General features: G+C 41.9%; 1 protein-coding gene across 1 annotated transcript in view; it reads left to right on the top strand.

Annotated features, from left to right (window-relative positions):
- pth2ra (parathyroid hormone 2 receptor a) overlaps positions 1 to 26,729 on the top strand; it is a 90,721-nt gene that overhangs the window by 23,519 nt on the left and 40,473 nt on the right. Inside the window, exons 4-7 of the mRNA XM_069663501.1 lie at positions 5,814 to 5,924; positions 6,688 to 6,809; positions 14,199 to 14,296; positions 17,648 to 17,831. Of these exons, the coding sequence (XP_069519602.1) occupies positions 5,814 to 5,924; positions 6,688 to 6,809; positions 14,199 to 14,296; positions 17,648 to 17,831 (515 nt within the window). The remainder of the gene's footprint in view (positions 1 to 5,813; positions 5,925 to 6,687; positions 6,810 to 14,198; positions 14,297 to 17,647; positions 17,832 to 26,729) is intronic.

Here is a 26,729-nt window from a genome sequence, read left to right on the forward strand (position 1 = left end):
AATGTGTCTTATTGTTTCTCTTTTCTTTTGTGATGTCTTGATAATAAAATACAGTATGGGCATTGGCATGGTTAGCAGGTAACGTTAGCATTTATGAGCTGCAGTCTACTGTGGATTTTCATAATATTCAGTTGATTAAAAACTTATTAAAAAAGATATTGAACATGATACATGGTTATATGTGTTAATTTAATTCAGTTACTAGTGGGAAATATAATCAACTCAAGGTCAAAAACTATTATCTTCTGAATAGATAAAACCTCTATTGGGACATACAGGCTCTGTTCTACACTGCTCAAAAATATTAAGGGAACACTTAAATCAAACATCAGATCTTGGTGAATGCATAATTCAAGTGGAAAATCTTTACTGATGTACATTATATAATTTGTTAAGAATAAAATGATGCAACAACGGTCAATGGAAACCAAAATCATCAACTCATTAAGGGTTGGATTCAAAATGACACCCAAAATCAAAGTAAAAAATTGAAATCACAGGCTGATCCAACTTGCGTGAATGTCATCATGACAACTCATGATGTGTCTCAGTAGTGTGTATGGCCCCCACGTGCCCGTATGCACTCCCGACAACATCTGGGCATGCTCCTGATGAGTCAGTGGATGGTGTCCTGGGGGATCTCCTCCCAGACCTGGATCAGGGCATCAGTGAGCTCCTGGACAGTCTGTGGCGGTACTTGGCGGCATCTGATGCACCGATACATAATGTCCCATAGGTGCTCAATTGGATTTAGGTCAGGGGAATGAGAGGGCCAGTCAATGGCATCAATGCCTTCGTCATCGAGGAACTGCCTACACACTCTGGCCACATGAGGCTGGCCGTTGTCCTGCACCAGGAGGAACCCAGGGCCCACTGCACCACTATAAGGTCTAAGAATTGCTTGGAGGATTTCATCCTGGCACCGAACAGCAGTCAGGGTACCATTGGCTATGACATGGAGGTCTTTGCGGCCCTCCAAGGAAATGCCTTCCTAGACCATCACTGACCCACTGCCAAACCTGTCATGCTGGACGATGTTACAGGCAACATAACGTTCACCACGGCATCTCCATGATTCTTTCACGTCTGTCAAATGTGCTCAGTGTGAACCTGCTCTCGTCTGTGAAGAGAACGAGGCGCCAATGGCGGACCTGCCAATTCTGGTGTTCTCTGGCAAATGCTAATGGAGCTGCACCGTGCTGGTTCTGTGAGCACAGGTCCCATTAGAGGACGTCGGGCCCTCATGCCACCCTCATGGAGTCTGTTTCTAACAGTTTGGTCCGAAACATGCAAGCCAGTAGCCTGCTGGAGGTCATTTTGTAGGGCTCTGGCAGTGCTACTCCTGTTCCTCCTTGCACAAAGTAGCAAATATCGGTCCTGCTGCTGGGTTGATGCCCTTCTACGGCCCTGTCCAGCTCTCCTCGTGTAACAACCGGTCTCCTGGTACCTCCTCCATGCTCTTGAGACTGTGCTAGGAGAAACAGCAAACCTTTTTGAGACCGCACGTATGGATGTGCCATCCTGGAGGAGCTGGACTACCTGTGCAACCTGATTGGGCTGCAGGTACCGCCTCATGCTACCAGTAGTGACAAGGACACTAGCAGAACACAAAACTAAAGTAGAATCAGTCAGAAAGTATCAGGAGAGAGCAACTGTCTGTGGCCACCACATGCAAAACCATTCTCTTTTTGGGGGTTGTCTTGCTTTTGCCTCTCCATTGCACCTGTTGTCTCTTTAATTTGCACCACAGCAGGTGAAATTGATTCATAATCACTTGTGCTTCCTAAATGGACAGGTTGATATCCCTGAAGTTTGACTGACTTGGTGTTATACTGTGACGATTAAGTGTTCCTTAATTCCATTTTCTTGAGCAGTGTATATGAAAAGACAACATCAAGTGTAAACGATTAAGAATGTAGGATTTATTAAGTTTCTGAAAAAATGGATTTAGATGGCTTGTGCTTGTTGATTCTGTAGGACCAGTCATTGGCCTGCAGTTTCTAGTGCAGAAGTTTAGCATCAAATCTGCAGTAACTTCCTTTGATAGAAACATTGTGGTTGATCTGGAAATACCCCTTGACGCAATATGAAATCCTCACAAACTTTGAAATATTTTGACATGATTTGTGAATATGTATCTACTTGAATGCTCAGTGGTGACGTAAGATGAATATTTTGAATTACGAATTATTACTTTTTTTTTTATTACACACAACAACAAAAAGACGAGAGACACGCGTCTCTTACATTGAATCAAAACGCAACTTAGACCCACCACTATCCATTTCATCCACACCATCATATACTCCTCAAACAACAACAGTCAAAAAATTAATCACTATACATTTGCCTTACACATAGATAATCATGTAAGACTAGTGTAGTGGCAAATTTCTTATAGGTGTTAAAAATGTCACTTAAGATAGTAGGAGCTTATCACGTTGCTTATTTGACGCGTGTCCACTGTGATCCATTAAAATAAGTCATGATACTCATGGATCCATTGAATTCACTTTCCGTTTATTTGACATTCGAAAAGGTCCACAATTTCCGTTTTGATACCAGAACAAAAGAATAACAATCTCTAATCACGGTCCAAAAACATTTGGCGTGACACTCCTACTCTCTCCACACAGAACAAAGAAGATTCCTCCCACATGTGCATCCTGCCCCATATAATTACTTAACTCCACACATAACCAAAATATTCACCAAATCTATATTCAAATAAATCAACCTAACAAACAATCCCTCTTTCTTCTTTTAAATCAAATATATCCCATACAATTATATTCTTATTTCTGTACTAAACTATTTTAATTCTTTTAACCAGAACATCAAAATCTTTAAATTACCATTGACTAAAATGGCTTCTACAACTACAATGGGAGTATCATTACTACAAAAGGAAGTAATAATTAATAATAATTATAATAATAATAAATACATAACAATCATTTAGTAGATCATGAGGCAGAATATATGAGCAAATAGCATAAAGTACAATGGTCATGTTGGTCATTTCTCTTTTTCACACTGATTTCAAGTACTTTTTTTTCCCGGCGCCCATGTTTCTAAATATTCTTGGTCATTATTTTGCAGCCGGAAAGCTTCTTCTTTTATCTCCATTGCTTCAGTGATCCAGTCTTCTTGCGGTGGTGCATTTAACTCAGTCCAGTGATTCATAATTACTTTTTTGTGACCATGAATAGTGAAAGAAAAATGTTTTTGTCCTTTGCAGATATTATTATTATTAGAATTATGTGACTTTCATGAATACACAGAGCATTGGTTTTGAAGTTGCACTTAACATTTTACATACACAGGTAGAGTCATTTTGTGGTAAGAGCAGGAAGGGGATGAATCAGTGAGGTGCATATTCAAACATCTGTTTCACTTCAAGTTGTCACGACCGCCTTTCAGCTTCTGTCCTGTTTCATATTTTGCACAATAACAATCCACAGACATGTGTCCGTTTCTGTAAATGGCTGCTGTTGGCATAAGATATCGGAATGTGCTGCTTGAAAATCAGTGCTGCCAGCCAAGGTTCAAGATATGCAATATGTTATTGAGATATTTAACAGTGAGTCAATTGGTATAGTGAGAATATGAATACTACAATACAGAACAATGCAGTGAATAGGATAAGTCAACCTTAAGATTTCATACATATAATAAATGGACTTTAAAACAAGTGTGGCATTTTAAACTAGGGATTTGATAAATCAGCCTCTCAACTTTCAGACCCTGGAGTTTATAAGCCTCACTGAGATGAAAATGCAACATGAAGTGGTAATTAAAAACATAGGACGTGCGAGGAAGAGTGAGGTGACACACAGAAGTTCGTTTTTTTAATCAGTAGATGATGTGGGTACATCAATTTTATGCCAACAGAGCAACAGCATGGTGCTGTCCACCACGTTGGAGCAGAAAACTAGTCCCTTCTGGGGGAATTTAGCAGTTTGAAGGATAATGATGCAGTGAGGGAAGAAATAACATTCTGCTATCTTGGTTTTAAAAAAACATTCTTATCTCTATTCTTACACTCCGACTCGGCAAATGGATCAATGCTTTTTGTTGAAAGCAGGTGACATTCAGTTACCATGGAAGCATGAATATAGAAGCATTTGGAGATAAGCACTGACAGCAATTTCTTTGACATGTTGTATACAGTTGATAGCAGTCAACATATAAAGCTACATCCAGATTAAACTTGGATGAAGCAACAGCCTTGTGAAAGGGTCTATAAAGTGTAAACACCAGGGGAATGTGCTTTCAGTAATATAGTGTGATGAGTAATGCGACCAAAGTCATCAAGATTAGATAAAGTGCATCCCAAGGCACCAGCAAATAAACAGTAAAAGCTGTGAAGGCCATCACTGCTCTTTTAATTGCCTTGCCTTGTGTTACTAACAAAGTCAGTACAATACCAATACGTGTTCCCCACAGCATGGAATTTATAATCATGTGTGTTAAGAACATTTGTATTTTTAATTTAACATGTTTTATGATAGCTTTTACAGAATAGCTGTTCATAGAAACGTAGAACTTCAGAGTAATTGTCCTCAAAGTTATAATCTCGAAGATCTCAGTTTCGTTCTCTTTGGCGGCACCCATGGCGATAAACGGTAATTGCGAGAGCACACTTCCCACATATCCAGACAGTGTTGCATGTGTGATGTCCACGGTTGGCTCCGGTTGTAACTCTTGATTTTCCTGGCTGACGGTTGCTTTCCTTTTTAGACTGTTTGCCTTCATCTGAGCGTCCAATTTGTTTCTTTTTCTTTTGATTTTCACTTATTTTTGAAGTTGTATCTGTAGTCATCCATCTTTTCTTTGTTTGTTCAGCCATAGTAGATTACTGTTTACTCGCAACACTTGCAGAGACCAGAAAAGCAGCCGCTTAGCTCCCAAGACCAACCAATGCTGGGTGATGGAAAATGCGTCACTAACTGGGTGCCAGTTGTGATTTTTTCTGCAAAAGTCGCACCGGGCACCCAGTCCATAATACTGCAAATGCAAAGGCTTTCATCAGTGAGCCATAGGCTCAATCACCATTGTGTTGCCTCATTTGGCGATAGACAGTGACTTAACAGACATTTATGAAAATCTTTAAGATTATTACTTTAAATCACTGTGATATTGTTTTACTGATGCAAAATTGATGCTTTGTAGTAAGCATTTTGAGTATAGGATTGTATTGTCTACTGTCTACAGGTTTAAGAACTGTCTGTGCTAAATGTGTCACAAGAAAAAAAGTTTCTTTTTCTGTAAACATTGCAGCATGCAGAAAAAGAAGTCTTGACTGAAAGTGGTTTATTGCTAATTGTTAGCTACACTCCCGGCATGTTCACTGTTGTCCCCAGAGGCTATATTGTTGTCAGACTGTAGCTGATGGGATCCAAGACAGCGTAACCCTTAAAGTCATAACAATTAATTGCAGGGCTTCACTCCTGTCAAAGTACAGAAAGTTCTGGTTTTAATGATGGCTGAATGTATAAACAATACTTTGTATCACAAAAAGATTTGCTTTTAATTAGAAGTGATTTGGGAAGGGCAGCGATAAGAATTTAATTCACATTAACATTATAATTAGATTATAATCTAGATAATTAGTAAAAGAACACGCTTGACATGCAGTAAATTACTTCCCTTTAAGTTTATCAGCAAACAGAGTTCAAGCAAAGTAAAGTTAGCGTTCAGTGACTGGAAGCAAGAGTGAACAGACAAAAGAAAATAATACAGGTTGAAGAAAAAGCTGAAAAGTAACCATTGTGTATATTGAATTCTTCTCACTCTTCTTCTCTCATCAGATGAAGTGTGTCCTCCTGACTGGGATGGTCTTATTTGTTGGCCCCATGGCTCCCCTGGACTGGTTACCAAGGTCCCCTGCCCGTCTTACATCTATGACTTCAATCACAAAGGTTATTGTCCAAGAGTTTTCACAGCTAGAAGACTGAAACTCAAACCATTAATGTAGAGACAAATTCAAGCTGCTTATTTTTTGATATATTGTAATATTACTGCTTTCAGCATCATTGACTTTAAGCTGAACTTCCTGAAATATTCAGAACCTGATTTTTCACAATGCATTTTAAAGCATTGTCTGTTATATTACATTACTTAAGCACTACACACACTACTGTTTTCAGTCACTCTGGCTGACGTGATGTGTGGAGCTATGATGGGAGAAATGCGAGGGCACTGGTCTTCCTGCCCTAAATCACCATCAACAGACATTTTAATTTGTAACAGGAAAAGCACAGGTGTTACTAATAACATTAGTGATGTCTGTCCAAGTGCCCCAGTCAGATAGTATGACAGAGAGCCAGAAAGCGCAGTGCCAGGACCCTGAAACTAAGGCAGCTCAGTGGACTCAAACCATTGTTATTTTTGTTAGTAACACCTGAGCTGTGTGAAAAAAGGTCTTTAAGAAAAAGGTGTGGTTTGTGGTTTGATGCAGCAAAGCTATTAGAGAAGTCAGGGAGTTAAGTATCACCTGTGAAGAGGTCTAATTAGTCTAATTAAATTCACCTGTCTAGGTTAACTAGGAACGAGGGCCTTTAATATTTTAAGGCTGGTAGAAATATTGATTTAATAGGCTCTAATCGACACAATTCAACTGAATGAATTGCTCTAATGTCTGTGTTGTAAATGTCTAAAATCATGTAAAGTGTATGTTTACAGGACATGCTTACAGGAAGTGTGATGTCAACGGCTCCTGGGTGTTTGTGGAACGCTGGAACAAAACATGGACCAACTACTCAGAGTGTCTGCGCTTCCTTCAGCCCAGCGATGAGGAAGGGAGGGTAAGTATGACTGTGAAATACTTAAGCACCAACTTGTTTGGTTAACTTGCTAGGCCAAACTTATTAACATACAGTATAATTATTGATATTTGTGTACAGATTGTAAGTGTAGCTGTCAAAGCTGTTAAACCCACAGGACATATGGTAATGTGAAGGCTGACTATGAGCCATCTGGGAAGTCCGATGAAAAGCAAAAGTCTGATTTTCAGCAGCTGTGTTGACTTCATCCCATTTTGCAAAGTTTCTAAGTCGTGCTGAGGTTTAAATTCACATATCAGCACTTGATTGTGTAACAAATGAACATCTCCGACCACCTTGTAAAATCTTCTTTTGCTCTTGTCCCTGGTTATGACGCAGGGTCATCTTTTCACAGCTCCTTACTGGTTGCATGTCTGTGAGTTGGTATCAGCCCATTTAAAGAGCGACCTTCCATTCTCAAATCATTAACTTCTTTTTTAATTTCCATATTGATGGCCATGGATCGTTCAAACCATGCAGTATTGTACTGTTATAAAATCACCATTAGAGGAAAGTCTGAAAATCTTATTTTATGAAGCCGCATTCAGTTTTTCTTATTTCCTTCTCTGTAATCATCTCCAAGTATCTAAAACTCCCTACCCCGGACACAAGAGCACTTTTTCCTCTACTGTTGTACTTAGCAGACAAATGATAAAGAAATAAAATAATCTCTTCTCACTGAACTCGCCTTCTCTCATATTGCCTGAGGGACTATTTGTCATCCGCTCCGTTTAATTGAAAACACATTACCAGCGATTGAGCTCTTGTGGGCTGTTAGGACAACACTTTTGGGACTTGGAAGCTTCAGAGAGAATTACAAGCCGGGAGGGGGGTCATACTTTATACCATACTTATCCATGAAAGGCCATCATTATATACTTCTGTATTACTTAGATTATGAGTAAGTGTTGACTCTTTGCAGAGCGGCTTAAGCACTACTATCTATCACTCTACATACATAAACACAGACCATTCTTTGAATGTAAACACGCAGGCAAAAAAAGAGTAGAAGAAGAAATGGAACAACGGAAAAAATCAGGTGCCTATATAAGAGAGCAGACGCCCACAGTCAGATCGTTCCAACCCTTCAATAAGTCAGGGGTTCCCAAACTTTTCCATGCCAAGGCCCCCCAAACAGCATTAGCTTCTGGCTGGGGACCCCCAAACCCACAGACAATGCTACAAAATATGCTCCTTCGGTCTATTTGTTGTCAAAAACCTGTCCATTTTGCGCTAGCTAGCTACACGCAAGCTTGAGGAGCAGAGCAGCTTGATAACAACCGCCAGGTCTACACAGATTATGACGTCATTATGATGTCGTCATGCCGAATTTGCAGCTGAATTTGAGAATCCGAGATTACGGCAATTTACATGTTGTATGGTTCAGGACAAATGGTTATTAAAAAAAATAATTAAAAAAAAAAAAAATATATATATATATATATATATATATTTTTTCTTATCTTCCCTACAATTTTCTGAGGCCCCCCATTGCCCCCTGGCGGCCCCCACTTTGAAAACCACTGCAGTAAGTTACACTACTAAAAGAAAGAACACTCGTCAAGAAGACCAAAGACCGACAACTGATAGATACGACATCCAGTCATCGGAAACAATCTTCAACCTTTAACAGCAGCTTTTCTTTACCACTGAGTCCACCAGAGTAAGAAAATGCAGCAAGCAAGAACCGCCAAAGGGAAGAAGAACACCTCCAGACAGCAGGAGGAAGAGCTCGGCAGAGCAACTCGATGGAGCTGGAAACTCTCAGTCGGGATGTGAGCCAGCTCAATGAGCTGCTTAACAGAGAGAGGGCTCATTGCAGCAGTCGTAAGAATGAGAGGATGCTCATCGATGCTGAGTTGGAGGAGACAAAAAAGCAGCTCGCTAAACAAAAGGTCCTCAAAGAAATGTATATCAACAGGGGCAAAGACACCAAGGAGGACCTAGAGCGGCTGCAAAAGTACAGCACCGAGGAGGCTCTCTGCACAACCAAGATTGCCACACTTGTCAGGGACACCAACCGACAAAAGCAGAAGAAACAACTTCATGCTGATTATGAGGAGCTGCAAGTGGCCCACCTGATCAACAGCGAAAAGTTTGCAGCAGAGCTCCAGGGAGAGAGGGACAGGTACAGGCTCCTCCAAGAAGAGCTGGACAGGACGAAGGTTTCTCAACATGAGATCACCCTCAGGTGCGAAACTGACGCCTCGGTGCTAGACAGCAGGTGGAGAGCCTTCAGTGTGAGCTGCAGCAGCAAATGCAGGCTCACGCTGACAGAGCGTTGCAGGACCATCAAGTCATCACTTCCTTAAGGGCCAAACAGGACGCCCTCCGTCAGAGGATGGCAGAGGAGGTGGCTGTCCTGCAGCACAATGCCTTTGAGAAGGAGAAAAAAATCTGGACAGAGCTGGAGGAGCTGAAAACTCAGCTCAGTGTTCAAAAGATCGTCCAGCAAGACTACGAGGAGCTTCAGCTGGAGCACAAGATCAGCCAGCAACGTTTCACTGCTGAGCTATAGGAGGAGAAGAAGAAGACACAGGGTCTTCAAGAAGAACTGGAGAGGTGCAGAGATGACAACCAGCAGCTCAGCCAGAGGTACCAGTGGGAGGTTCTAACTCTCAGACAGCAGGCTGAGAGCGTTCAGCATCAACTTGAGGCAAAAGTCAAGTCTCAAACGGACAGGCTGTCAGAGAGCCAGCAACAGATCTGCACCATGAGGGCTGAGCAGGAGGCCGTGTGTCAGAAGATGGCAGAGGAGGTGAACGTCATGCGGCAGCACAGCGCAGAGACGGAAAGCCGTCTTTTCAGGGAGCTGCAGGAGCTGCAAACTCTCGGAGAAAAAGATCAAGGCGAGAGGAGCAGCCAGAGGAGCAGATGTGCCTGGAAGAGAACCTCCCAGGTGCAGCCGCCCCTGAAGATGTGGAGATGCCAGGAGTGTCTGAGGAGAATGCTCCAGTGACGGAAAAGAAGACACCGTCCAGCTGGAAGCAGGCCAGACTCTTCCTGGGGTTGAGGAAGCCTCAGAGGTGGAAGAATAAGTAAATGTCTTCCCCCTATCCCCTCCCCTCCCCCCCTTTTCCCTTCTTCCTGCCTCCTTCTCCACCCCCCCTCTTTTTTCTCTCCCCTCCTCTCCAAACCCCACGCTTTCCCCTTCTTCCTCCCTCCTTCTCCACCCCCTTCTTTCTCCCCCTTTCTCCCCCCCTCCTCCTTCTATTATAACAGCTGTGGTCGGTCGTAGGCTCAATATCGTCATCATCATCATCATCATAAATATCCTTTATCAACATCGACAACAACCTCAATGTCACCATCATCAACATCATCTATAGCCTCAATATCATTAAGTGCAGAGGTGTTCATAACAGAGCTTGGTCTTTAGCTTCTACTTAAAGGTGAAAGGGACTCTGCGGACCGAATGGAGTTTGGGGGACTACTGAGGAGTAGAGTCTAATTGGCGACTTAGGACCCTGTTGTGATGGGAGTACCAGGCACCTTTCATTGGCAGAGCGTAGTGGGCGGCAGGGAGTGTAGACCTGGATGAGGGCGTTCAGGTGGGCAGGAGACGTTTTTGTTGCTGTTTTGTAAGCAAGCAACAGGGTTTTGAATTTGATGCGAGCGGCGACTGGGAGCAAGAGAAGGGATATGAGCAGTGGATACTTGACATAGAGCAAAGAAGGATGTATGTCAACAATTTAAAACAGCAACATGGGGTGCTGGTTTGGCTCAGCTGGTAGAGCAGGTGCCCCATGTATTGAGGCAAAGTCCTTGTCTCATAGGCTGCGGGTTCAACACTGATTTGCAGTCCTTTGATGCATGTCATCCCCATTCTCTCTTCCACGTATTTCCTGTCACTTCCAAATAAAGGCAATAAAATAATCTTTACAGTTATTTGGCTAGTGTGGAAGGGAATGGACCAGTTACTAGAGCATTCCCTAAAACGCAGCTCTGTACGAATCAGCTCCAGACTGAGCTGTATCACAGAGAACATCATTAATCAAATTGCTTCTAAATGCACGTTCAGTGAATAACAGTAAAGGCTGTTTGGGGTCTGGAACAGCAACAGTGAAACATTTAAAGATAATCCAGACTTTCTACAGAGTTTCTTTCCCAGCTGATAAATACATTCAGCCTGTAATGCAATTTTTTCTCCATGCAGCGGCCTTCAATATTATGTTTTTCTTTTGAGTAAAAAAACACTGGAGTGTATTTCTCAGACATTGCCACCGGGGCATAAGCTACTAAAGAAGCCACAGAGGTAATGTTCTCTTCATTATTCATGAGCAGCGTCTTATTCTTAGTACTATTTTTGACAATTTAACGTATGGGGGGGGTTTAAATTTTGCATTATTTGATATGTTTATCTAACTGGGGACAGCACAACAAACTGTAAACACACCATTGGCATTTTATCACCATAGAAAGTTACTGTAGTGTCACCTGGTGAAATGAAGTCCAACATTGGCTCCTCCTTCTGGACTTTATCTGCGGCCTGTGGCCTCGTGCCTACAACCAAATCCCAGCTGTGATGATATCCAGTACAACATCACTCCCTGTCATGTGATATTGCTTAAGTATTCAGAACACCTGAGGCTGGGCTGAGGTGGAGTGATACACAAAGTGAAAAGTCCCAGTGATGTTCTCTATATCGCAACTCTTCGAAAGTCTCTTGTCCAATCAGATTACTTGGTCAGAACTAACTGTTGTACACTGCTCAAAAAAATTAAGGGAACACTTAAATCAAACATCAGATCTTGATGAACGTATAATTCAAGTTGAAAATCTTTACTGATGTACATTGTATAATTTGTTGAGAACAAAATGATGTAACCATGGTCAATGGAAACTGAAATTATCAGCCCATTGAGGGTTGGATTCAAAATTACACCCAAAATCTGAGTAAAAAAATGAAATCACAGGCTGATCCAACTTGCGTGAATGTCATCATGACAACTCATGATGTGTCTCAGTAGTGTGTATGGCCCCCACGCGCCCGTATGCACTCCCGACAACGTCTGGGCATGCTCCTGATGAGTCAGCGGATGGTGTTCTGGGGGATCTCCTCCCAGACCTGGATCAGGGCATCAGTGAGCTCCTGGACAGTCTGTGGCAGTACTTGGTGGCATCTGATGCAGCAATACATAATGTCCCATAGGTGCTCAATTGGATTTAGGTCAGGGGAATGAGAGGGCCAGTCAATGGCATCAATGCCTTCATCATCCAGGAACTGCCTACACACTGCCCACATGAGGCAGGGCGTTGTCCTGCACCAGGAGGAACCCAGGGCCCACTGCACCACCATAAGGTCTAACAATTGCTTGGAGGATGTCATCCCGGTACCTAACAGCAGTCAGGGTACCATTGGCTATGACATGGACGTCTGTGCGGCCCTCCAAGGAAATGCCCCCTCAGACCATCACTGACCCACTGCCAAACCTGTCATGCTGGACGATGTTACAGGCAGCATAACGTTCACCACGGCATCTCCAGACTCTTTCACGTCTGTCACATGTGCTCTGTGTGAACCTGCTCTCGTCTGTGAAGAGAACGGGGCGCCAATGGCGGACCTGCCAATTCTGGTGTTCTCTGGCAAATGCTAATGGAGCTGCACCGTGCTGGGCTGTGAGCACAGGTCCCATTAGAGGACGTCAGGCCCTCATGCCACCCTCATGGAGTCTGTTTCTGACAGTTTGGTCAGAAACATGCAAGCCAGTAGCCTGCTGGAGGTCATTTTGTAGGGCTCTGGCAGTGCTACTCCTGTTCCTCCTTGCACAAAGTAGCAAATATCGCTCCTGCTGCTGGGTTGATGCCCTTCTACGGCCCTGTCCAGCTCTCCTCGTGTAACAACCGGTCTCCTGGTACCTCCTCCATGCTCTTAAGACTGTGCTGGGAGAAACAGCAAACCTTCTTGCGACCGCACGTATACATGTGCCATCCTGGAGGAGCTGGACTACCTGTGCAACCTGATTGGGCTGCAGGTACCGCCTCATTCTACCAGTAGTGACAAGGACACTAGCAGAACACAAAACTAAAGAAGAATCAGTCAGAAAGTATCAGGAGAGAGCAACTGTCTGTGGCCACCACATGCAAAACCATTCCCCTTTTGGGGGTTGTCTTGCTTTTGACTCTCCATTGAACCTGTTGTCTCTTTAATTTGCACCATAGCAGGTGATATTGATTCACAATCACTTGTGCTTCCTAAATGGACAGATTGATATCCCTGAAGTTTGACTGACTTGGTGTTATACTGTGATGATTAAGTGTTCCCTTAATTTTTTTGAGCAGTGTATAATAAAGCTTTTACTTGTATCTTTGTTTTGTTTTTTTATTCTGGACAGGCAGATTACTCTGAATAATTAACAACATTGGTGTATTTGTAAAAAACAAAAATACAAGGATCATAAAGAAAATATGAGCCTCTTTCATCACATGTTGCAATTACAGCAAGTTTAACTACACCCAGGAGAGACGGCTGCCGTTGTTCAATCACCAAATGGAAAGAACAACCAGGAGTGAAATACATATTCACAGTCATGTTCTTTAATCTTTTTTATTCATTTAAGAGTTTCATTTAAAAAAAAAAACGCAAATATATTAAAGGTGCCATTTCTGCTTTTGAACTTATCAGGATACATTTTCAAAAAATGTTATCTCTTTGAAATATAAATGACCTTTCAAAAACTGAAGCCACAATCCCACACAACGATTTTTCACATTCCTGTGTTGTCTGTCTCACACAACCCTCAGCTCTTCATTTGCCGCAGGTTTAGCCAGTAAAAAGATAAGATATCAAACTGTTAAATGTTGCCAAAGAGAGTCAGTTATAAAAAAAAACATGCACTCTAAAGGGGTTAAGGAAGCAGGGATGCAAATCAAGCACTTTGATATAGTTGGCAGCCATGGGTAAATGTTTGCATTCTGTCTGCACCACATAAGAGGCGTAATGAAAATAATAATGCATCATTTGAACACTGATTAGGCCATCCATAACCATGGCTGTAAGCTGTAGCCATCTTTTGTTCAAGTTATCAGCTTGATCTTGCTTCTTAGAGTCTGACCAGTGCTTGAAAAGATGACTTTATCTTAGATTTTAGACAAATAGGTTCTTTTGTGGTCTCCACTTTGCAAGCTGTTTCTAAAGCCCTTCATTTGAGATCAGAGATTGAGGTTTAAGACTGCCATTAACATGCTAAGGGTTATTATTCTACCACTTTCTGTCCTGTCAGGCGGAAAAAAAATATCCAACCCTGAAACGTCACTTGTGAGGGCTGTCTTCTTCTCTTTGGAGAATCCTGTTTTACTAAGCTGATATGAGTCATGTTTGTGTTTCAAAAGAGTGGACTGAATAACAAATATTTCTCTCTATGTTCACAGCAAGACTTCTTTGAGCGGCTGTTTGTCATGTACACCACTGGCTACGCTGTGTCCTTCAGCTCTCTGCTAGTGGCAATCTTCATCATTGGATACTTCAGGTAAGAGAGGATTGTAACATCTCAAACTCAGCCAATGAAAACAGAAATACACACTTAATTGGAAAAACTGCAGGAATAGGTCCTCTGCTGTGTCTGCATCTTTCTACCTTATGTTTTATCCAATAAAGTGTCAGTTGCAGCCACTACAAAAACAGCAAGGGGTTACTGCCTGGAAATGATTCACTCCTCATGTTATCCAATGGTTTGTGAAAAGCCTCTGAACCCCAGGGGATTTCTATTTTTATTTTGGCACCTGGACCATTTGGTGACATGGGCATCTCTTTTTAAACCGTGTATTTGTTTCCTAAAACAGTCTGCGGTCCTTTTTGCATACTGCTTTTAAAGCTGAAAACCACAAAATTGCACAATTAATTACAATTATGTCCTGGTGCACACCATCAACTTGATTATTGAGTGAGGTGTTGGTGGACACTATAGAGACAAATTAGAGAAACAAAGGAAATTGGAAATTGTGCACCACAGACTTCTCTATATAAAATATCTCTATATAAACAATAATAATAATAAAAATAAGTGGCAACAAAATGTTGAGTCTTTGGATTGACAAAAATAAATGCATACATTTGCATGCCATTTGCAAACATTTTGGTGGTGTTTTTTGTGGCTTTCTTTTCATGGCTTTGTGTCATTTCTTGTTGGCACAAAAGTATTCTTTTCTTGATGTCTGTCTTTCCAAAGAAATCATGGTGTAAAAAACACACTTGAAAAAAAGATGTTTTTCAGGCCTCGAAAAATGCAAAGAAAACAAGTTCATTTCTTTCATTTTTAGACCCGGGAAGACCTGCTAATAAATGCAGATTGTCTCTTTTCCCATTGCCAGTGGAGTATACTCCTTTCAGTCTCTTTTCCGCATGCATCCCCGTCTGATGTCACAAACGCACCGGAAACAGGGTTAGTAAACAATAGTACGCACAAAGAACTTCAATTATACTCTTTAGTAAGCAGCATGGAGGCATTGGAGTGGTCTCTTATTTTTTTGCGAAGCTGTATTACATTCTTTATTTGCAAATAGTGCGAGGCAAACACCAACTCACAACTATCCTTCTCCTATAGCTAACATCACTGCACCAACTTTGGCAAAAAAAAATGCAAGGTGAATGTCTTTGCATTCAAATGCCACAGCCCGAGCAGCAACTGCTTGAGACAGAGAAGGGCTGATGAGGATGCAACATCCAGATTTTCAAACTTACATCTCTCTGTCTCAGTTATGTGGTGAGAAAAACACCTGCTGTTCTTGCCAGTGAGTGCAGAGGATTATATAGACGAGGGGATGTCCAGCCGTATCTACTTCAGTGTAAGGCCAAAGAAACCCAGTCAAGCGAAGCTGAGGGTTTGGCTGCTGGCTGACAGTGTAAAGTGGCACACACTGACACTGCTGGCACTGATCAACCAGCAAGAAAACTCTGCTTTCTTAGCAAGTACAGCACGCACTGATAAATGTTCTGCTTTAATTGACTACATTTACAATCAAAACTGTTTGGACATCTACATAAAATGTGGCTTTTTCCCCTTTGATTAGTAATCTTTGGTTGGCCCTAGTATTGAATACACAATAAATCACTTCAATAATTGATTTGACTTGGTAAGATGGAGGAAGAAAGTTTGGTATAAAGCATCTAACTTCTCTGACATGAAAGTCTCCAAGGTGATTAGAGCAGCATAGTTCTAAAGAAAAACTTTAAAAAGATCACATTTTCTGGATCAGTTGAGGCCTTGTGGTAAAAACAAGTCGCATATTCTGCCTCTGTTGTTTTTCTGCAGAGATACTGTCACTGTAAACAGTGAGTGCACCCAATAGAAGACTTTATTCAAGCAAACCACAGTCAATAATGAGGTTATAACAGTGCTGAGCAACTCTGAGATAGCCTATCCTGAATATGGAACAGGTCATATTGTGATCAGTGAAAGAGAGAGAGTTTCCATGTTATGGGCATGCAAAAAAGAGAGATGTCTGAATGTCAAGAAAGTAAACCTCAAATCTTATGTCACATTAAAAAAGTTGTAAGCTTGAAGATTTCAGTTTCGTTCTCTTTGGCGGCATCTATGGCGAGAAGCGGTAATTGCTGCACACTTTCCAGATACTCAGACAGTGTTGCATGTGTGACGTCCACGGTTGGCTCCGGTTGTAACTCTTGATTTTCCACGCTGATGGTCGCTCTCCTTTTTAGACTCTCTGCCTTCATCTGAGCGTCAAATTTGTTTCTTTTTCTTTTGATTTTCACTTATTTCTGAAGTTGTATCTGTAGTCATCGATCTTTGTTCATCGATGTTTGTTCTGCCATAGTAGATTACTGTTTCCTCTAAACACTTGCAGAGACCGGAAAAGCAGCCGCTTAGCTCCGCCTACTCTCTCTGGCAGACCAACCACTGCTGGGTGATGGAAAACACGTCACTAACTGGGCGGCGCTTGTGATTTTTTCTGTTAATGTCACACCAGACACTCAGTCTGTGATACTGCGAATGCAAAGGCTTTCATTAGTGGGCCATAGGCTCAATCACCTTTGTGTTGCCTCATTCGGCAATAGATGGAGATTTAACAGACATTTATGTAGGAGATTATTACTTTAAGGCAAACATTTACAATGTTTGACACAAATATAGCAATATTCCTTTGAAATGATGAATTGACTCATGAAAGCAATTTAAGGATGAAAAAGTCTTCATTTAAAATCATCTTCAACACCACAGATATTTTTTTCTCTTTTTTTTGTCACTATAATTATAAACAGCCACAACAAAGGCAGCAGCAGTAGCTGCAACAATAGCATTGGTTGTAATTTCAATGAAATGATACTGTGTGTAATATACTGTAACACTGGTGTGCCTCTGAGGCACTTACTTATGCGAAGAAGTGGGCTTCAAAGTCCCTGAGAGCTTGTTTGGTCCCCAGAGTCGGCTGATCTTCAGTTACATCTGTGCATTTGATGTGCTTTCACTGAGTTTGAGGAGCTGAGGTTTAAAATACATTGCAACCCCCTTATAAACTAATGATTTTTCCTCTCTTGTAGAAAAAGAAAGGGTCTCTGAGGATTCACTTAGAGCAAAGGTTGACCTGCAATGCAGTATGTTTTTGATGCACTAGGCTAGTGCACTAGGTTGGCTGTATTATCTGCTGGATGCCATTCCCAGTGTTTATTTTATTAAGAAGCCCCGACTGAGGGCATCTTCAGCGCCTGAAGAGGAGAATTAATCTCCTAACAAAATATGGAATTATATTTTCACCTTCAAACCAGACTATGCCCTCTAACCCCCCCTCAGGGTTTGAATATCTACATTTTATTGTGCTCATATTTATCATTCAAAACAATGAATACTTTCTGTTCACTGCAGGCGTCTTCACTGCACCAGAAACTACATCCACATGCACCTGTTTGTTTCCTTCATGTTACGGGCAGTCAGCATCTTTGTGAAGGACAAAGTCGTCCATTCCAGTGCTGGATTACAGGACTTTGATTCCGCCCTGTTGGACAACTTAAAAACCGTCAGCATGGCACCACTGGACAAATCTCAGTATGTAAGTACCAGTCATTTAATCCTTTTTCTTACTGACAGACTTGTCAGGCTGTCATTCAAACCAAATATAGTCCTTGATGTGTTCTACAAGTGCACATGATAGCTTTGAGCTGCTGGCTTGTTTGTCTTCTGATCCTTTTATGTGAGTACCAAAGTTAGCAGAAAGGTTTTATTTTGAAAGGATCATTCCTCCACATTTTATTTCTAAAGTAAAACGAACACATTTGGAGCAATAATGAAAAAGACACATTTCTTCAGATCAATGTCAGTAAAGTTGGTGAAACTGATTCATAAGTACCCAAGGACAACTCGATAAATGTACCACAGGCTGCCGAGGCCTCATTTTGCTTCCGCTGAAGTTGAGAATGCATTTCCCAGCAGGTCGTGGTAGATGGCTGCCTGAGTGAGTCTGGTTCTGCTCAAGGTTTCTGCCTGTTGAAAGGACGTTTTTCTTTGCCACTTTTGCCTAGTTCTTTCCAATTAACTGAATAATGTTGTGTCTCTCTGTAAATAATATTACAATTAGTATGGTCTATACCTGCTCTATATGTAAAGTCTTATGGTATAACTGTGATTTGGTGCTTTATAAATATATATATTGATTTAATTCCAGCTTGTCCTTGTCCAGCGCTCAAACTTAAGGACCCCCTGTCGTTCCGGGGCTGGAAAAAATAAGATCGGGGAGGATGTTTTCAGACAAGGGTTGAATGAAAATAAAATGCTGTTACCGTACAATGAACTGTGATGAAACTGTCAGTTGTCACACCGTTATTAAGCCTCATTGACAACATAAACATGGGCCAGGAGCTAGGGGCTCGCAGGCGCCTCTCATCACCGGTATTCTATGTCAGATGTACAAATACATTGGCGTCCCGCGGTGGGATACTGGACTTTTTGAATGTCAAATCACGGAAAGGCACAGCAGAGCCGGACACATTAATGTTAACTTTACCAGCTAGCTAACGTCGGACTGATGTTAATGGTAATGTTACCTTGTTACCATTGCTAGCACCACTGTTCATTTAAATCAAAACTATCATGCAAATTATAAATTAACTATTAACTACTAAACTAAATACATTATGTTACATTGATGCAGTATATATTTCTGTAAATCTATGTGGGTATGCTGCACTGTATAACTACACTTTTACTTGTTATTTTCAGACTGCCTCAAATGCCTCCAGTGTTGTGATTGATCATTGAATCATTTGTATGATGTTTTATTTAAGTTAAAGGTCTCTTTCAATGATTTTAACTAATGATAATGTAAAGAAACACATATTTTAAATTCAAAACAACTGTGTAGCAGTAGCAGGAGTTCTCGCTTCATTTATGAGGTTTCAAACTTGGTAGACAAATCTCAGTTAGAGAAAATATCACCCTCTTCAGCCATATGATGACAGTATTACAAGCAATATACAGTGCATACTGGTAACTACAATACAATTTAACTTCCCTCTTATGTATTTATAGCTCACAACCATGTAGGATCTAAAAGATACTGATCATATTTGGTCAAGCTGTGTAATGTTATTAATGTTATTATTCCAGGGACAACTCAAGATGTTGTCACACCTAATCTGTTTGGTTCTTTTTAATCAAGCTCTATGTTGTCTGCCAGGTTAGTATGGGAGTATGAGTATGGGTCAGCTGTTTGAAAAGGCAGATGTTTGAGTATTTGTGATGTGAAAGCAAACAAACCAACCACAGGATTTTATGATACCAGATATGTTATTTGAGCAAGTTCTAATAACACCATCTGTCAATCATGGCATTTTCTTCTCAGATAAATTGCTCAAAAGCTGTTAAACTGCTGTGCTTGCAACTCAGCTCCCTGCATTCAGTTCATTTAGTCCATTAAAAACTGTGACAGCAATCCAACAGGAATAAGCCCCAACGATTACTGTGCAAGATGTCTCCTACATGTCCTGTCTGTAGCTGTTAGCCGTTCTTTAAAGCAGTATATTAATAGTATAAATGCTTACAATCAGTTAATTTTTCATCAGCTCTGTGACAGCAAAATATATAAATGTATCCAGAAACATTAAAGTCCTACAAATCTGTTACTTAACCACTGGTATTAGATTTTCCTATGTGTGTCTTAATGATGCAGGATGACAATCAGTCAAAACGTTCCAAACAACAAGTTACCACTCATTTATAACTTCATGGGAACAGGAAACAATCCAGAACTGAAATACAGCAATAAATCATGTTTTCCCCTTGGCCCAGGAGGAAATGGGCCAAACTACAGCTGTAAAAGCACCTTTAGTTATCCAGCAAAACACCCATGAGCATGGGACCCTGCTGACGGTTAAAATGCTATTTATTTTCTCATTGGTTCCTCTTGCTTGTTAGAAGCCCTTTTAAGGATGTAGCTGAATTTCCTCTAAGTGAGTCCCTAGTACAGCAGGCATTGGAGCTAATTACCATGGCCTTACATCATCATTAATACAACATTTGAGTGGACAGCAATTAAATAGCTCTTATTTACCATCATTTGCAGAGTGGTTTGCAATTTAGCCTCTCTTTTACCCTTTCACACTCACAGCCGTTGTGGTGGCCTGCTCATCAGGAGCAACTCTTGCTCGCGGACTGATTGGATGCATTCCAAGTCTAATATTTCCTTACTCATTGATCCGCGCTTGAACTGGAAGGCACTCTGGTCCATCATTTTTGCCAAATGACTTATTTCTACTCAGAGGGGCGTCCTCAGAGGGATCTCTGATAGACCATTAGTGAGGAAACACAAGAGTGGACTTCATGGAAGCTTTTTACCAGCTGACACCCCCCTAATTAGTCGGTCATGTCCATTTTGCCTCTGATTAGTGATAAACGACTTGCAGCCAAGACTTCCTTATCTGTGCGCTGCATTGTTTAAAGTCCAGTTAGCAACTTGAGAAGTAACCGTTTGTTCAGATCAAAAGTGAAGCCAATTTCGCCCGCAAAAAGACGTTACACACAGGCTGCACTCTGGCTAAATTATGCCGCATCAACCCAAAAAAGAAACTTTTCTTGTGATTGACTTTAATTAACAGGTTTTGCCTTTGCTGAAATTACAACATCATAATGTAGATTAATAAAAAATAAAAATGAAGCTTTGTCAGGTCTGTCCTCAAGAGGAGAAGAAAACTACTTTAAAATGCTCGTTATTGAACGGAGATCGGATCGATCATTTCTGATGCATTCAAGGAAGTTGGGAAATCTAAACGCTGAACGGCTTTCGTGACACAGCGTCAAGGGAATTTATCTCAAGTTGAATTTTAAATCGTTGTCAGGTGACTGCTGATGGGAGCCAGGATGTCATTACGGTGCATTACGTTCTGCCTGCTTTGCTCTCCACACGGACTGTTTTTCCTGCTTAAGCCGCAGCCATCTGATACGTGATTGGTCAATACTACTACAAGTGTACAGCTACAAGCGTACTACCAATGGAAACCACAACACTTCCCATACTAAAAATCTGTCCCTGCCTACAGATTCTGCATTTCTACGTAGAATCTATAAATAGAGATTAACCAGTTATTGACTGGATGCAGCAGCATAACTGGCTGATTTGATGCCTCTCAACATAACTCAATTTTCACACTTAAGTTTTATACTACATACATTTATTTTCATGATCTGTCATTTCCCCCGGTTAACGTTGACAACTGATCCAATACAAGTCAGAGAGAGTAAGAGAGTCTTACTTTCCTGAGAGTCAAGTCTGATATGAGTTACATAATTTTAATTTTCCCTAAAACATTCAGCCTAATGAACAAGTTCCAGGGTTTTATAACGCAACGTATAATCATATTTTGGGTTATAAAGTGAAGGACTTCCTAATATGTTGCATTATTTCACCTCTCGTCTCATGAACATCTCAACTGTGAGGGGTAGACGGACCCCGGCGGTCAGCCCTACACATGGGTCTGTATGTGATTGACTGAGTGAGTGAGTGACTGAATGACAGTATTTTCAAAGCTGTAGAGAGAGAGTTGCGACATCGCAATGGCGGATCATGGAGCATATTGGACATCCACTGACGCGACTTTCTGTCTATACGGCTCTGGATACTTTGTTCGGGGAGTAGGCGGGGCTGCTCTTCTGCTGCTCGTCTGCTGTCCTTACCTACGTCCACGGCGCATACCTGCTTTCAAACACGATGTCATCGGCCTCATAAGGACAGTCCTTGTAACACATTACCCACAAAAGCGCACATTGACCTGATGCGGTCAGCCACATACTAGGTTTTTACCTATTCATGTTAAGAGGCTTGTGATGCGCCCTTTGATACATGGACTGGAGGAGCTGGAGACCCGGATAGTAGACCCTGACATTAATGTACAACAAGCAATATGGAACTCCAGCCGCCCAAAAGCAAGACAACCCCCAAAAAGGGAATGGTTTTGCATGTGGAGGCCACAGACAGTTGCTCTCTCCTGATACTTTCTGACTGCTTCTTCTTTAGTTTTGTGTTCTGCTAGTGTCCTTGTCACTACTGGTAGCATGAGGTGGTACCTGCAGCCCAATCAGGTTGCACAGGTAGTCCAGCTCCTCCAGGATGGCACATCCATACGTGTGGTCGCAAGACGGTTTGCTGTTTCTCCCAGCACAGTCTCAAGAGCATGGAGGAGGTACCAGGAGACCGGTTGTTACACGAGGAGAGCTGGACAGGGCCGTAGAAGGGCATCAACCCAGCAGCAGGAGCGATATTTGCTACTTAGTGTGAGGAGGAACAGGAGGAGCACTGCCAGAGCCCTTCAAAATGACCTCCAGCAGGCTACTGACTTGCATGTTTCTGACCAAACTGTCAGAAACAGACTCCATGAGGGTGGTATGAGGGCCCGACATCCTCTAATGGGACCTGTGCTCACAGCAAAGCACCGTGCAGGTCGACTAGCCTTCGCCAGAGAACACCAGAATTGGCTGGTCCGCCATTTGCGCCCCGTTCTCTTCACAGATGAGAGCAGGTTCACACAGAAACATGTGACAGACGTGAAAGAGTCTGGAGATGCTGTGGTGAACGTTATGCTGCCTGTAACATCATCCAGCATGACCGGTATGGCAGTGGGTCAGTGATGGTCTGGGGAGGCATTTCCTTGAAGGGCCGCACAGACCTCCATGTAATAGCCAATGGTACCCTGACTGCTGTTAGGTACCGGGATGACATCCTCCAAGTAATTGTTAGACCTTATGGTGGTGCAGTGGGCCTGATGTGGCCAGAGTGTGTAGGCAGTTCCTCGATGACTAAGGCATTGATGCCATTGACTGGCCCTCTCATTCCCCTGACCTAAATCCAATTGAGCACCTATGGGACATTATGTATTGCTGCATCAGACGCCGCCAAGTACTGCCACAGACTGTCCAGGAGCTCACTGATGCCCTGATCCAGGTCTGGGAGGAGATCCCCCAGGACAGCATCCGCTGACTCATCAGCAGCATGCCCAGACGTTGTCGGGAGTGCATGCGAGCTCGCCTGGGCCATACACACTACTGAGACACATCATGAGTTGCCATGATGACAGTCACGCAAGTTGGATTAACCTGTAATTTCATTTTTTAACTTTGATTTTGGGTGTGATTTTGAATCCAACCCTCAATGGGCTGATGATTTTGGTTTCCACTGACCGTTGGTACATCTTTTTATTCTCAACAAATTAAACAATGTACTTCAGTAAAGATTTTCCACTTGAATTATGCGTTCATCAAGATCTGATGTTTGATTTAAGTGTTCCCTTAATTTCTTTGAGCAGTGTATGTCAAATAACAAAGATTTAAACTGTGTTTACATCCACATTCTTATGAGACGGCTTTAAAAACCAAACACGATTCTGTCCCTCGGTTCACTGAGGCTGAAGAAGCAGGATGTTGTGGTGATAAACAGATTCCCCGTGGCTCGGGGTCTGCCCTTCAGCCCGTTGAGTCTGTCACCCACATGTAATTTTCACGTCCAGCAGAGTGCACATATCCAGTTTGAAAATTGTGGGTTGATGACAGTTGTTGGAAATCTCATAAGAAGGAGAGTTAACAAGAGACTTATTGGTTTTTTTCTTCTGAACCATGTGATTGAAAAAAGTTGTAAAAGGTTTTTGTTTTGACGCAGGCAGCCTCTTTATTTCCTAAGAGATTTTCAGTGCCCTAAAATTAAATGTTTGCTTTGTCTGTCTTTTCCAAAACACTTTATGTTGCAAAATCAACTAGTCGCCTTCAAATGTTGTGCATAGGAGACAAAACTTATGGCCTCGTCATCATAAGTGTTTTGTTTTTGTTTCGTAAGGAGTGCTTTCTCTAAAATCAATCAAATGATCAAAAGACTATGCCTCTGCCATGCCTTGGCAAGTAGAGTACCTACCAGCTTGATTTCTTTAGGGTCGCATAAGGAGATTGAGAAGAAATCTTAAAATCGAGGCTGCGTTGTAGCAAGCATCAGTAAAACTCAAAAGTATCTTTTTGACAGTATGACTCTACAACAAAATGCTCATGGGGACTTTTCTGATCAAAAATAACTCATTTAATCAGTGACTCAGCCCTCTTCGTGAGCATGAATGAAAAGAGGAACAGCACTTCCATTCGGGGTGCCATATTAATCGTTTTTTGGCTGCACTCAACTAAATTGAAATCACTCACATAATCATCCCACAGTTCATTTGACTGTTTCATTTTAGCTCATGTCATTGAAAAGATGCAAATGTTGCTTTTGAATGATTCTCATTTGTTCTGTTGAGTTTTGAGAGAAATCTAAGAATCTCTAATTGGCAGAATTGCACATTTCATTCAGATGATTTATGCTATAAATAATAATAATAGAACCCCGGTAGGATGAAAGCAATTACTTTGATCTGCACTCAGCCACGTAGCTTAACCTTAACCTTGAAAATCTTTCATAAGCTGACATGGAAAATACATGAAACATTAAAATGAAGTGAGTATGCTCGTACAACAGGTCTGATATTATCCCGAGGTTTCTTATTAATTAAGTGCATGTATTATACATAGATATTACTGGCATCCATTGTATTTTCTTGTGTTTGTGCTGAGCCAAACGTTTAAAGTTCATACATTCTCTCTCCATCCCCTTTATTAGGTGCAACTGTTCAACTGCTCATCAACATAAATATCTAATCAGCCAATCACACTGCAGAAAACTCAATGCATTTAGGCATGTAGACATGGGCTGGATCTTAGGTCTCTTATTTGATATTTCCTTGCTCCCTGCTCCTCGCTCAAACCGGATGTAGTTCCAGAGCCGACATGTAGGGGATCGTCTCAAAGCTCTTACAGCTGAGGAGGAGCGAGGAGCGAGGAGGGAATTCAGAGTAGCGATAAGTGAGGATACACGAGAGCAGCCTCCACGGAAGTCTTTTACTGGCCGACACGCTCCCTTATTAGATATCAGTTACTGATTGGATGCTGCAGCTGATAGGACTCATCTGAAACTTCACAACATCACCAGAGTTTCATACCGGAGAGAGGAAGAAGCGGGCCTTAAAACAGACTTTACAGGGCGCCCTGAAACTGGCTTTAAACAACGTTCGTATAAAGAGTCTGTATTTGACTCCCTGGGATCGTTCAGAATGAAATAATGAGCATTGTCATAAAATAAATAAAATTAAGTGAATAACTGCCGATTTGATTTGTTGTTTGAGTCATCATCTTAGTAAAAATAAGTTAATTGTCTAAAAATCCAAAGTAGCAGAAACATATTAATTTCTATCAAATGTAATAAAAAAAGACCTCTAATCATGATCAGTTATATTTTATTACGGATGAATGAATGAATTCAGTGGGAGCAGGAGAGTCTCTCTGTTAGCAGTCTCTCTTAGGTCCGGTCCTCCAAGCCCCCTCCTCCAGCTGCTTCATTGACTGTCGGTGATTCCAAAACTAAAACCAGTAAACAGCACTCTCCACGTCCATCCTCTCTGCCTTCGCTCATCCCTCCTACTACTTTAAAAGTCGGTGATTCCATAATTAGAAACATCCGCTTTTTTAACGCAGCCACACACTGCTTTCCCGGAGCCACGACCCCTGACATCCTGAAGAAGCTCCCAGGACTCTTGGCCTCACTCCCATCGACGATCACGAAAATAATAGTACACGTCGGCACAAATGACACTGTCCGTCAGCAATCTGAGTTGACAAAAGCCGACTTCCTTCTCCTCTTTGAACTGCTTAACAATACCGGAAAGTCTGCTCTCATCTCCGGTCCCGTACCGACGCTGGACCGAGGATCTGCGAAATTTAGCCGAATCCTGAATCTTCATACCTGGCTCCAATCTGTCTGTAATACCCACAACATCGGTTACATTCATAATTTTGATTTGTTCTGGGAGCGCTCTTCTCTGTACGCACATGACTGGCGGCCAACTTACAGCATGCAGCACTGTCCTTCCCGCGTGATTGACTATTTACATCACACACACCTGAACCCCCGTCTTCTTCTCCGGTTCCATCTCAGAGCAATCTATCCAGCGCCAGCCCCCCCTACTGTCCTCCCCCAGCAGTAACAACGGGTTATTCAAATACGACACCGGTCACTTCCGGTCGCAGACTGCAAGCTGACCTCTACCGCGCATCGTTGCCATCATCCCATTCAGGCATAGACTCACTAGCTCCCCCTTGTGCTCAGGTGCCTTCAATGCCCATAATCCCAATTGCTAGTCAGAGATCACAGCATAGGACAAGATTACACAGACAGAAAAATCCCTGAAATCCAAATAATATTACTGCTATACCTCGCCAAATTCAATTACAACCAGTTATATCCACCACTAACATGGCCCTACTTAATGTAGGATCACTCACCACAAAGTCCTTTGCAATAAATGATTTGATCTCAGATAAGCACTGAGATTTCCTATTTCTTGTAGAGACATGGCTCAGCTCTGATGGTGCTGCTATCCTTGTTGAAACC

The sequence above is a fragment of the Semicossyphus pulcher genome, unplaced genomic scaffold (genome assembly GCF_022749685.1).
Source record: "Semicossyphus pulcher isolate SPU_LCO1_2020_fin unplaced genomic scaffold, fSemPul1.0.p SCAF_15, whole genome shotgun sequence".
NCBI lineage: Eukaryota > Metazoa > Chordata > Actinopteri > Labriformes > Labridae > Semicossyphus > Semicossyphus pulcher.